At 44.6% G+C, this 13,947-nt stretch overlaps 1 protein-coding gene across 2 annotated transcripts in view; it reads right to left on the bottom strand.

The window, feature by feature from the left end:
• Window positions 1-736: 736 nt before the first annotated feature.
• The window catches only part of ydjc (YdjC chitooligosaccharide deacetylase homolog), a 15,035-nt gene continuing 1,824 nt past the window's right edge, over window positions 737-13,947 (bottom strand). For both annotated transcript variants that reach the window (XM_083783235.1, XM_083783234.1), the window contains 4 exons: window positions 13,555-13,714; window positions 8,580-8,679; window positions 6,971-7,148; window positions 737-4,076 (listed from right to left, as the gene is read on the bottom strand). In XM_083783235.1, coding sequence (XP_083639361.1) covers window positions 3,695-4,076; window positions 6,971-7,148; window positions 8,580-8,679; window positions 13,555-13,714 — 820 coding nt within the window. In that variant the 3' untranslated portion in view covers window positions 737-3,694. The remainder of the gene's footprint in view (window positions 4,077-6,970; window positions 7,149-8,579; window positions 8,680-13,554; window positions 13,715-13,947) is intronic.

Here is a 13,947-nt window from a genome sequence, read left to right as displayed (position 1 = left end):
ATTATATGTGTATATTTTGTGTACGTGCGTGCAAACGCAGGTGTCAGGTGCGCCGTGTGTTCATTTCCCAAATTTTGCCTTTGGCACTGCAGTCTGATTCACATATCAGTTATTCAAAACAATACAACACAGCATTAAATAGCGTTGCGACACAAATTAAGTAAACTATTAAATATGTTTATTGACAATAAGACATAGAGAATACAGTCTGAAAATACCTTTGAAAAATACTATCCCATCCACACTGGGACGGGATAGCCCATTTTGGCTTTTTCCTCCATTGGCACTCACTCCAGTACACCACCAGAACGTAAGTTCAAACTTAGCCTAGTTATATAGCGTAAATGGCTTTTACGTCAAGACTTGTATTACTATGTTTTAAGCTGTATACCTATATATATATATATATATACCGTATATATCTAGTTGTAAGGCTTTTTTTGGCAGCAATAAGTCCTAGGAGGAGTAGCCTGCCTAACTAACCATTAATATGCCAGACCACATTGATTTCATTGACAAATTAATGACATGTAATATAACAAACAAATCAATGCAGCCTGCACAACAGTTGTGCTGTAGTATAGCCTTGCGTAGCCAGCCTTCAATCTGCCTTTGCAATGTAATGCATACTGCCCCAATGTCTCCAGAGTGATATCAGTGTAATGCATACTGATACTGCCCCAATGTCCACGGAGTGATATCAGTGTAATGCATACTGCCCCAATGTCCACAGTGATATCAGTGTGGCTACGCTGTGTATAGGTCGAATGGTTCAACGTTTTATTTGCTGTTAAGAGACGTTACACGTTTTACTTCCTTAGTATAGAAAGCACTCATGTTCATTGGATCCGGGAGCTATGACTTAATTGTATGCGATTATACAGTACATTATTTTAAGCACAGTCTACGCACTACTAGTTACGTTATGCCTTAAACTGTCGAGGTGCAACACAATTTAGTCACCCACTAGTTACAAACTAAATAGTAGTTACTAGTCACTAAGCCTCTAGTAAGGACTTTACTGCCTAACTTAGGAGAGAACTTACGTTCTGGTGGTGCAACCCCCTACAGATGTGCATCATGGATCACATTGGCACTCACTCCAGATGTGCATCATGGATCACATTGGCAGCTACTCCAGATGTGCATCATGGATCACATTGGCAGCCACTCCAGATGTGCATCATGGATCACATTGGCACTCACTCCAGATGTGCATCATGGATCACATTGGCAGCCACTCCAGATGTGCATCATGGATCACATTGGCAGCTACTCCAGATGTGCATCATGGATCACATTGGCAGCCACTCCAGATGTGCATCATGGATCACATTGGCAGCCACTCCAGATGTGCATGGATCACATTGGTACCCATTGATGGATCACAGATGTGGTGATAAATATCCTGAGATGATAACAATCAGTCCTTCCCTTAGGTTCCCAAACACTGGGTCTGGACCCATTTTTGGGACGGACCCATTTTTATGAGTCGCGAGTAAATATTCCTTTTCCCCCTTTGCCTACAATTAAAAAATATATATTCAAAATTATCTGAACATTTTTAATAAAATCAATAAAATTCCAAAATGAAAAAATAAAAACTTTTAAGAATTAGTGAAAATAGCTGATCTACTTCATTGGCTCATTGGTTCATTGGCTATTCTCAGTAGTTCTGGGGACTAGTGGGAAAAACAATCTCTTTTGGGTCTCGAGTAGTAGAAACTCTCTCACAATTTCCCCAAGATCTATAAGCTCACAGCGCGTTGCTGCGAGCTTGTAGATCTTTTATTATACGTCTAGTATAGGGTTAAAGTGATGTAACGCTAGGACTGTAGAAGAACTGTAGAAGGACCTACGGCTCCCTCAATGTAGACCGTTTGGAAAAAGACAAAAATGGAGGTACATCATTCCAGAGAACTTCTCTCAGAGGAAGTATAAAACATACACAAGAATAGCAATATGGAGAAGCCTGAATCTAGTGTCTGTCACTTTATGTTCTATGCATTAAAAGGTGCTGTATAAGTGATATATTTTGGTTAAAACATTATTATTTAAATCTCATAGGATACAGAAGAGAAGAGACAAGAACACTATCATAATTAAACCTGAAAAATGCGTTCTCTCTCCTGATTGGATTAAATTGGTATCCAGCAAAAATTGATCTTCTGCTTACCATAGAACTGGAGAGACAGGGAGACCCCTGTTACTGAACTAACACTATAGTACAGATTACTAATAAGAATGTAAAGCTATTTAAAGGTAGAACGCCAGATAAGGGACAATACGGTATCTAAACAACGTCAGTTTCTTTTTTCATATAATTATGGAAATATCATTCAAATCAGTGGTGGAAATAAATAAAGTACATTTAAGGGTTAGTACAATTTGGAGGTATTTGTACTATATTTGGTATTTGGTCCAAATATAGTACTTTTAACTCCATTACATTTATTTGAAAACTTGAATTACTAAACTGTATTGACTGTCTTATAAATGTGGACATGTCTAGCATTCAAAACCAGGTATATTTGCAATGCTCCTGAAGAGTCTCCACTGTAAAAGGTTACATCCATTATTGTATATTGAAGTATCCTTTGTGATTGTTTACAGGGAGATTAGGTGAGTTTACCAGGTTGGCCTTCTTCCACTCCTGACAATCATCACAAAACTGTTCTAAACCCGATTCTAAAAACGCCTTCTAAATCCTGACCCATGTTTTCTGAAAAACTTACAAATATGTATTTAAAAATTACAAAAATGTTATGCTGCTATATACTGTACATAGCAACAATAAGCTCAAAAAGGGGTTCCCGTCCAGAAGGGCCAAAACACCAAAAGGGGTTCCCGTCCTGAATGGGTTCATGTTGGGTCCGGGGGAGATTACGCCATATGAACATATGTTTTTCTTTTTATGAGAATGCCAAATTATCTGTTGCCCTGCCCTTAAAGGCATGTCGTTTTAACAAAGAAATATCACTCACACCCCCTTTTAACATGTGCAGTGCCCATGCAGGACATGATGCCACCGTATGGAATGCCAGTTCTAAAAAAGAAAATACTCACCAGACCGACTATACACTTGACACTTCCGTTCTCTGCAATACACACGTGTGAAGTCGATCGGGAGAATAGTACTGGAAACATGCCACGGACAGACGTACGGACAGTCAGTCAGTCTCTTTAGTATATAATTTAGATGGATAGCCTAAAGCAGCCCTGCTAAAACATAAATATTCACATAGGAGACGTGGGTTAATTATCAATAAATAATTTTGACAATTTCATTAAAAACAGGAAACAAGCAAGTAACTGAGTGAGTACATACAGTGGAATGCTTCCAATTAGTATAAACAACATGGAAAAAAAGAAAGTGTCATTTGTTTCACACATATTTCAGGGATAAATGGTGTAGACCTCAAAGAGATTGGTGTTGTCATGCCAGATTCAGGGTCAGTGTCCACAGAATGCATCTTTTTGAGGTACTAGCGCGTTTTTTGGTCAAGCATTTCCAAAGGTAAAGACTTTGCCATACATGTCTACGGTAGCGCTCCTCCACAAAAATAAATAAATAAAAGACGCTTTCTGTGGACAAGGCCCCTTTGTATTTCGGTCACGCATCCCGTCGTCCGCCGAAGAACAGAGATTGCAGATCTGCCGTCTTTTGGCCACACACACACACACAACGGGCACCTCAGAGGTCTTTGAAAGCACACAGCTGAACTCGCTGCTGCCCGTAGAGCTCCAGCAGCGAGGGGTGTGTCAGCGTGGTGAGCTCGTGCTGCCGGTCGGGCGACTGCGAGAAGGCGTCGGGTCCCTGGCCGCAGCCGCCGCCCTCCCCGGGGCGGCTGGGGTAGCCCGGGTGCACCATCAGCTCGGCGGTGACGGTGAGGAGCCGGTCGGAGCGGTCCGACGCGACTAGCGTGGAGGCGGAGGAGGGCGCGGCGCCGCCGGAGGAGGAGGTACTGGAGGCTGAAGGCCGCGGCGCCTCTAGGGCGTGGCCGAGGGCCCGCCGCAGGTTGGGGATGGACATGTGCTGGCCCATGGTGGTCAGACCCAGGTACACGTCAGGCCACCTGAGGAACAGAGAGTGGCCTGTCAGTCACCAGTGTCGCCTTTTTTTATATTCAGCTATTAGTGTAGATTTTCATCTTACACAAACATTTAATTCCCATTGACAATGAATGGAGCATGTACGTCATATGTGGACGAGCAAATCGACATGTTACGTCATGATGACGTACGATGATAAGAGCGCCCCTCACTTCACACGGTGTGTGATTTCTTTGTTATAATCGTGATTGATGATTTAACGGCTCATTGAGACCCTCTATAAATAAATGTCTAAATCAAGTTGTCTGAAAAACCTATGTTTCTATGTCAGTGGTTCTTTAACCATTTCTTCTTCTGGTCATGGACCCCGAGACGTATATGTTCAAAAGTTCAAAAAGAATGTTGTTCTGCGCCATCCCATGCGAGTGCCTTCTCGCTGTCGCATCTTTGAGAAATGATAAGCACCGGCGAGGGCCAGATTTCACATGACAGTAGCTCACATACTGGCTCCTAGTCCATAGTGTCTACAGTACACACACCTATGCTAATTAGCAGGTCACACAACAATGGGCCATGTATATGCTTGTTTCCATTGTGTTCCTACCATGAGCTTCAGTCTTGGGCATTTTGCTGCTCATGACTCACCAGACAACGTCTCCAATGTCTGTTGCTGAATGAGCTTACGTAACGTTATTTGTTCAAGGAAACCTGTCCATATTTCCCTCTCATCCAGCCTCAGACGTCTGCTGCCAAGTGATATCCGTAAGAACAGAATTAAATTCCAAATATTATCATCAAGTATTCCGTGGCAACCTAGCATGCCACAGCACCCACTTTGAAACCTAGCCTCTTTTCCCTCCTGGCTCCCAAACTGTGGAGTAAACCCACCTCTCCAGACTCCACCTCACCCCCCTAGCACTCACCTCTTCAGGCTCCACCTCACCCCCCTAGCACTCACCTCTTCAGGCTCCACCTCACCCCCCTAGTACTCACCTCTTCAGGCTCCGCCTCACCCCCCTAGCACTCACCTCTTCAGACTCTGCCTCACCCCCCTAGCACTCACCTCTTCAGACTCCACCTGAACCCCCTAGCACTCACCTCTTCAGACTCCACCTCACCCCCCTAGCACTCACCTCTTCAGACTCCACCTCACCCCCTAGCACTCACCTCTCCAGACTCCACCTCACCCCCTAGCACTCACCTCTTCAGACTCCACCTCACCCCCCTAGCACTCACCTCTTCAGACTCCACCTCACCCCCTAGCACTCACCTCTTCAGACTCCACCTCACCCCCCTAGCACTCAACTCACCCCCTAGCACTTCTCTCTCCTTGTAATCCCTTCTTGTCACATTTGTTCGATTGATGCTAGTTTACTATCCAAATAAATCTTCTTCACTTCTCCTCATGTCTTTGTTACTTAAATTAGTTTTTCTCGACACAGATGTTGAGAATGTTGTTTAGACAGATGTTAGGTTCATTGTTTACCTGGTATCCTAGTTTCTTTGAGCCACTACATCATATACTCTCTGCACTGGCAATTATTTTGTACCCCATTTCTTCTAGTTACTTTCCACTACTGGTAGCATTGCACAACTATTTCTGGTCATATGGCTGCCATAAAAAAGGTCTATTCAGGCCACAGAGCAAAGTACATCAAACAGGGCAGAAGTGCCTACGACTACTACTACTACTACTACTACTAGGCTAGCCAGGTGCCTACATGCCAAGTGCCTAAAGGTGCGCGGTGTGATTTCCACTACGTCATTCAAAAGGTGTACGCAGGTTGTGGCATCGGTGTCACAACTCCCCACCCTCAAGGCCACCAACAAGAGGCCGAGTGACACAGGAGCCAGGCTGATAATATGCAGTGTGCCGCCACCGTTCCGGCCGTATCAGCTTATCGCCGTATTCTGGTGTGAAGGCCACGTTTGCACAACACAATGGGGACAAAAGGAGCTGTGAACATTACATTCTCTCTCAGCTGGGTGTATCCACAGCCAACGGACACAAACAAAACACATGACTGCGGAACTGCTGCTGGTCACTTGACATTGAGTCATAAAAAGAAAGCCACTATTTCAGGAAATATGGTGGGGGGGGAAACCTGAGTTGAAATATATCCAACAAAGTCGTTGTTTTATGCTGTCCAAGTTACGATTACATTTTCAATGGCGATTAATCGCATGATTTGTCTGATTATTTGCGTGATTATTCGCTTAATAAAAAAAGTAGTGCATTGTGTTGTATGCGGAGCAGGATGCATCCAAATGTATTCTTTATAATTATGCTATACTTGTATCCAATACATTATATCCATTTATTATTTATTGAATTAGCTTATAAATGATATCCTCTCAACATACACAGAGAAATTCTGTCCAAATTAACACATTATTGACATGCACGCACGCACGCACATCAATAACGTTTTAATTTGGACAGCACTTTTGTCACAAGCTCTTGTTATACTTCCTTTTCACTGGTTCAATATTTATAAATATACCCACAGACACACGTTAACCATTTCACTTTAACACACAAAAGAATGAAAAAAAGGTTTACACCGTGGACAGTGGACACACGTGGGGGCAGTGACTCAGGAGGTGGAATGGCCGCTTGGGAATTGGAAGGTTCTTGGTTCGATCCCGGGTTCCCTCCTCAGTGTTGAATTTGACAGCTAATTCTGTCATAGTCTTTCGAATAAAAGTCACATTTTAGTTTTAGTCGACTAAATATAATATTTTAGTTGACTAAATCTAGTTGATTTAGTTGACTAAAATGGATTTTGGCAGGCCTTGATGGCGTCGTAATGGCTGATTTTACACTTGGTTGCATGCTGAAAATAGCAGGGGAACATTTTCAGCGATAGTTTTAGTAGACGAAATGAACAAACACCGACGTAAATGCACCATTTACCTGATCCTGTAGCGCGAGAACACGTGCACGGACTCGAGGGCGTCCTTCTCCACCTGAGCGTAGAAGGCTCGGAGGTGCAACGGCAGCCACGGACAGTCCTGCAGGCCTGGCTCCACGGGGACACGCGTGTAGGGGATGGCAAAGTCACTGAGGACCTGTGCAAAGACCTCACGCACCTCTGACATACACGCGCACACGTCGCACACACACGCACACACGCACACACACACACACACACACACACACAAACACTTTTGAAAACAAATTCCCTATATTTTTCCAACTCGACTGTGCAAAATGTTAGTTTGTTTTGGATCCAAATGCATTGACTGGTTGAATACTTTATAAACAGTTTGCAAAACCACAGCACAGAAGAGTACAGTTTAATACAAATACAACGCTAAAATGATTGAACCCTGAAGTAAGCACTATGGCTTGTTTCCATTGGGGTCTTGAGTATTCAATTCATAGATGATTTATGCCTGTAGATCGAAAAGATTTGGTGTAGAGGGGGGTGACAAAATAACGTACCAAGTACAGAGCCCCTCGGTCATCTATTTTCTATTAGTTTACCTTTAAGGATAAAGGCTTTAAGTGGTAAATAAAATAAAAAAACAGTAAGTAAGGGTTGTAATTTTCACATTCACCAATTCAACCTTTTCAATGACCAAATGGACGCATTGTTGTTTTGTAGCTTTTCGTCACTGCTAGTGTGAATGAAGCGTTACTGCCTAAGCAGCATCTCTCCCTCCACAGTCACACGGCTCAATATATAAGACAGAGTACAGCAACTTGCAATGGGCCTAGGCTACAAGATACACTACATCTCATTCTTACCCATGAACCTGTCATAACTACTGCAATGGGCCTAGGCTACAAGATACACTACATCTCATTGATACCCATGAACCTGTCATAACTACTGCAATGGGCCTAGGCTACAAGATACACTACATCTCATTGATAGTACCCATGAACCTGTCTAACTACTTCAATGGGCCTAGGCTACAAGATACACTACATCTCATTGATACCCATGAACCTGTCATAACTACTGCAATGGGCCTAGGCTACAAGATACACTACATCTCATTCTTACCCATGAACCTGTCATAACTACTGCAATGGGCCTAGGCTTCAATATACACTACATCTCATTGATAGTACCCATGAACCTGTCTAACTACTTCATAAATGTCAATCACAACTCCAGAGGGAGCTCCACAAATCACGTCCAGCCCAGATTTAGCACGAACAAGGGTTTCAATTCGTTCTCCTGCTATGCCACCAAAATGTGGAATGCCCCCCCCCCCCCCACACATTGATAATCGTGGTGCAGTTCTTTTGTTACGGTCTGTCGAAAATGCCATAATGGCGGACCAGGAAGTGAAACGCTCCAGGAGCGCAGCTAAACCCAATGAGAAAATCCTCTAGCGTGGCAGTGGACGGGAGCCGTTTGCTTTTAGCCATCACGTGATTTCCTGCTTTCAATGACAGCCAAGCGGTGACTCGAAGAGCGCCATCTGTCGTAAAACCACTGGAAACGCATACGACGAGAGATCTCGTCATTGGCAGAGATAAGGTTGAATCCAGGCACAGAGCAGTGTACCTGGCAGGACATGGACGTGTTGGTGGCCGTCCATGTGACAGGGCAGGTGACCCGTGAGCTCCCTGAACAGCTTCACCTGAGCTCTGAGCTCCAGCTCCACCTGGTGGACACAAACAAACACAACACTGATGTTACGTCACCATTCTCATACTCGACAGATACATTCCGTTTGCCCCGGCTCCCATCTATTTCGCTACTTTCAGATCAGACACGTTGTACAAAGACAATTTCCAAACTTTCCAAACTAACCCAGCCATTCTGCAGTGGACTCTATACTTTGTCTGAAACCTAATACAAAGGGCCTAATTTCAACAATATATAATGAACTTAATTCAATAAAGTGAGAAACTCTTAACCGTCTTAACCAGCATGGGAGCAGGACCTGGGGTTAGAACTGCCCGATGCGACATGGAAGACCGCTTTGAGACTAGTTCACAGTTCCGCAATCTGTGCTAGATATAGAATCTAGTCTCATACAATGTAAGATTCATGCAAGGTTCATTACACTAACGCAAGACTAGCACGGATATTTCCAGATATTAGTGATGCATGTAGACAACCCGCTGCTGGCCTGTCACACATGTTTTGGTCATGCACCAGGTTAGAGGATTTCTGGACAGATATATTTAAATCCTACTCCGATATATTAGGCGTATCCATCCCACCCAACCCGTTAATGGCCCTATTTGGTGTTCCCCCAGGGACTAATATTCCTCCATACCTTTAAGAGAATAATCTCCTTTAAGCTACTTCTCTTTTAGCCAGACGTCTTATACTCCTCAAATGTTAACAGGTTTCCCCACCTACACATAACAGATGGATAAAGGACGTACTATTCTACCTTAAGATTGAAACTATTAGATTATCTGGTTCCATGAGAACTTTCCAACAAACATGCCTTTTGTGGACCATGTAAAAACCCTGACAGTAGTCCCACAGGTGAGCGATATTTGACTTAGGGAATGCTGAATGCATAGTGACGAGGAATTTCCATCATGGATCCACTCAAATACGGTCACCAAAAGGACTTCAAATTACTGTCTTTGAAGTTCGCACCCATGGTGTGATAACGCCATGGCCTGCAAACACAATGCCTTCTGGTCACCTGTGATCATCTCTACTGCCCCCCTGCTCGCCCCCCCCCCCCTTTCCCCCCACTCCCTTTCTTCATCTGTCTATAAGCAAATGTTCCTTTCATGAGCTTGTATTCACCTCTACATTCTGTTCCTAAACCCCCCCCCCTCTCTCTCTCTCTCCCTCTTCCTGGGTGTGACCTAAGTTAACAGTATATAATCCATGACCTGTACCATGTCATGGTGCCTGCCTTGAGACCCGTCCGTGCTGCAGCATCCGTGTACTGCTGTGCACGTTAAATAAAGATCATCAAGACAGACCTTGCTCGCCTCCTGATTCCTTACGCGTTTAGTGTGTGTAAAACTGCCACATCAATAGACCTACGCAAGACAACGGCAAGGCAAACGGCGTCATAAAAGTATTAAAAAATCACACCCGTGTGAACGGAGTGGTGCAATTCCTGTGTCCATTCCACTGTCTCTCTCTCTCTGTTTCTGGCAAACAGCGCCCCTACTGGTACTCATTATACTGGTGCTCATTAATGAACACAGAGGGGTGGGTGAACACATAGGTGACACGGACATTGCTGTTCCTTGGAGTGGTTGCACCACTCAATTTTTACCAGCTGCAAGCTGGTCAATATTAGCTTGTCAAAGTCCCGACTGGTAGATACACACTGGAGATCGACATCATTTTCTGCTGAGCCTGCTCTGTCACCAGTTGGCAACACTGGTTGCCAAGCCTGCATATTTCCAGCCTAACATGGATTCATTCACAGTTGCTTGCCTGGTTTGGTTTTTGGAGGCTGCTTAGCTTATTTCTGTCACGACAGTTGCCACCACTGGCAACAACCCATAACATCCCATCGTCTGCACGGCATGGCTAGTCGAGCAGTTCTGATTGGCTGCCTCATCTCCAGCCATGTTGCCTCAGAATTATTTAGGGTCACTAATTTGAGCATAACAGCGGAGCGCAGCTAAAAAGTGGCATAACGTCAGCAGCAGACCCACAGATAATAACTAGATAAAGTGCCAATCGGCACAGGTCTCCACCAGGATTCTTCCTCAGCCTAGTGGGAATATGCGTGCACAGTTTCATCGCAATCGGACGCTGCGTTGAGGAGTTGTGGCCATTTGCTACTCCTGAAAACTGTAGGAGCCAATCGTGGCCAATCAGGATGGAATATGAGAAATCAAACAAAGCTGTCTTGATCACATGACTATGGAGATCATGTGTACCGATTTGCGTGAAATTTGGATAAAATGTGAAGGAGTAATAATAGAAAATGTGTTTTACATATGTCGGCCTCCTGGTGGCGCTATAAAGAGCAGATGTGAAAAATTCCAGGCAAAGGTTTTTCCTTGGCCTCTAGGGAGTTGGCATACAAAGTTATCCACAGATCCGTGCAGTTAGAGGTAAAAACACTTTTGGGCCAGTTATAGCGCCACCTTGAGGCTGAGTTGAAATTGTTCATGTGGCATTTTGTCCTCGGCCTAGTGGGAATGTGGGTGCACAATTTCACGGAAATCACGCAATGTGTTCATGATTTGCAGCATTTTGTTTGAAACTGAGCACTCCTGTGAATTTTGGAAGCCAATCTTAACCAATCAGGATGGAGTCTGAGAAATCTGAAAGACCGGTTTGGTTGAATGGCTCTAGAGAGACTGTGTACCAATTTGCGTGATGTTTGGACACAATCTGTAGGTGTACTGTGCAAAAACTTGTTTTGCACAAAGCGGCCTCCTGGTGGCGCTATAACAGTCCGTTCTGGAAAGTTTGGGGCAGAGGTTCATGGTTGGCATCCAGGGAGTGTGTGTGCAAAATTTGGCATCGACCGGGTTAACGGTGGCCGAGATTAGCTGCTCACGGACGGACGGACGGATGGACACACGGACGGACGGAGTGCAAAACATACTCTCCCCCATGCCTTCGGCTGGTGGAGACAATAATGCAGCTGGTAATTAATTGATTTAATCAATTTGGGCTTGTTTTTAACTAAAACTAAAACTGAGCGTCACAACAATAACCTTGCTCCCATGTTACACTTAGACACAAACACACAATATTAAGAGTGTCGGGGATCGAACCCCGACCTCTCAGTCCCGGTTCATACCACAGACAGGTGTGAAGTGAGCGGTGCGACTGTAGTGCGTGGGGGTTCCCGCAACATCCAGACCCACAGGAACGCGCCCAGAGGGCTGGCCCTGTTCCGGCGAGCCTTTCCATGTCCGAAACGGTCGAGAAATGACAGAGTTATCGTTGTGCAGCTTTTCCGTGGACGTAGCCATACATACATACATAGGGACACACATAGCTGCGTAATTGACCCAGTGCATTCCTGCTTGGCACTCAGCATCAAGGGAGATAGGAGGAGCCCTATGGGCCTCATGGCTCGGCAAGGCTTACTGTGTGAGGTATCTCTCCCGAAACTGGGTATCCTGACCTCATGAAAATGTATTTGTATCCCGCCTAATATAAAAATACTTTGTCTTGCCCTGAAGTGGGAACCAAAGTGGGTTTGTCACTATTCAGGTTGGAAGATGCAGATGTAATATATAAACCATCATTAAAAAAAATGAAAAAAGCAATCGGTTCTAGAACCAAAGTTCTGTTGGTAGAAACGGGGCCAAAGTGCTCTCTCCATTAGAGAGGGCTTAGCATAAAAAGGAAGAAGATTCCATGTCAATCCAGTTGAACCAGTTAACCTCCCTTTCCCTGCCTCACGTCAGGAAGTTAGACCAACCAATACTGTACAACATGAACACCTGAGGAAGTGCAACCAGCAAGCAAGCCGACAGAACACTGTGCTTGTTTTGGCTGATGCTTAACCATTTTGACAATCCTTTCTCTCACACGCGCACACGCACACGCACGCGCGCACACACACACACACACACACACACACACACACACACACACACACACACACACACACACACACACGGTCAGAGATGGAGAATGCTGGTATACACACAGAGAACGATAAGTATTGATTGGAGTTACAGTATTTCACTCCAACAAACACAGTGTGTCAGTCAGTGCATGACAAGTCAAAACGACTGTATGTTGTTGTTTTTTTGCTGTTATGAACAGAGAAAACTGACACTGTATTTACAGTAATACAGGCTTTCAATATTATTGTTGTTTTTCTTTTATGTACACAATTACCAATTTTCACTGTAAAAAGTGAAATGTGCAAGTTTGTAGATCACAGCTATTTTCCCTATTAAATAAGGGTCTCTGGGAGACTGTACAGTACAGTAGCTCTGCTATGTGTCCAAAGTGTGTACCATCAGCCATCGTACTTCTCCATTTCCTATTCCTATCCACATTCAAACCTGACCTAAACATCCCCTAACCTGACTGGGGCGGTATTGACTTCACAAGTTCATAATACAGCCTCCATCTGGGAACGCTCAGGGACGAACCAATCAGTGGCAGCTACAGGCGGGATCTCGGCGAGACCGGGTGGGACGCCATCGAGAAGCGCCTGTTGCAATTGTATTTCCTAGCGCCTTAAATTTGGAAAATCGAAGTGAATATATGACCTACACATCCGACACGATAGTGAGGTGTTGAACCTAATGCCATCAGCTGTTCGTTAACACTGTTGTCGTTTGCGGGGTCGTTTACTTTCCTGCTGGTGCAGCTGCCACACGTCATGCAGACATGCCATATGATTGACAGACCGTCCCTTCCAATCACCTGCCAAGTAGCTTGAAAAGGTCGACTAGACTTTCTTCAGCGATTGGGCTACAGAGATCCCCAGATGGAAATATGTTGTGAAAAACAAATGTTGCTTTTGGTATTGCAATGTAACATTTTGTGTCATGCGCTTAGCATCATTGCATAACTGTACCTCAGTATTTTTCCTAACTGTTAATACATGAATCAATCAAACCTCTGCTATGGCTATGTGTCCACGCTGCAGTGCTTCACGGAAGCCCATCTTTCCGTGGAAGAAGCCTTCCTTGTCCACAAGGCTGGAGTCCAGCCGCAGACTCTGGCACACAGGTACGCCCTCTGACAGGTTGGCATGGAGGCCGATGGGAATGTGATGTCTGCCGGGAAACCACATGAAGAGAAAGGAAACCAGTGTGTGTGTGAGTGTGTGTGTGTGTCGAAGACCTGGTTACCACACTGCTCCGGGCAGCGCACCCCCCGCGCCTCCGCCTCCCAGTTCTTCTGCCCCTTTTTCCATACGTTGTCATGTTTTCCTTTTACTTCATACCTGATGTAAACAAGTCTTAGTGCTTTTTCTGGTTTTATCCTCGTAGCAGTTTTTGTATTATTG

The sequence above is a fragment of the Protomyctophum parallelum genome (assembly GCF_964188405.1).
Source record: "Protomyctophum parallelum genome assembly, chromosome: 15".
Taxonomy (NCBI): Eukaryota; Metazoa; Chordata; class Actinopteri; order Myctophiformes; family Myctophidae; genus Protomyctophum; species Protomyctophum parallelum.
This window is presented reverse-complemented; position numbering and strand designations above follow the sequence as displayed.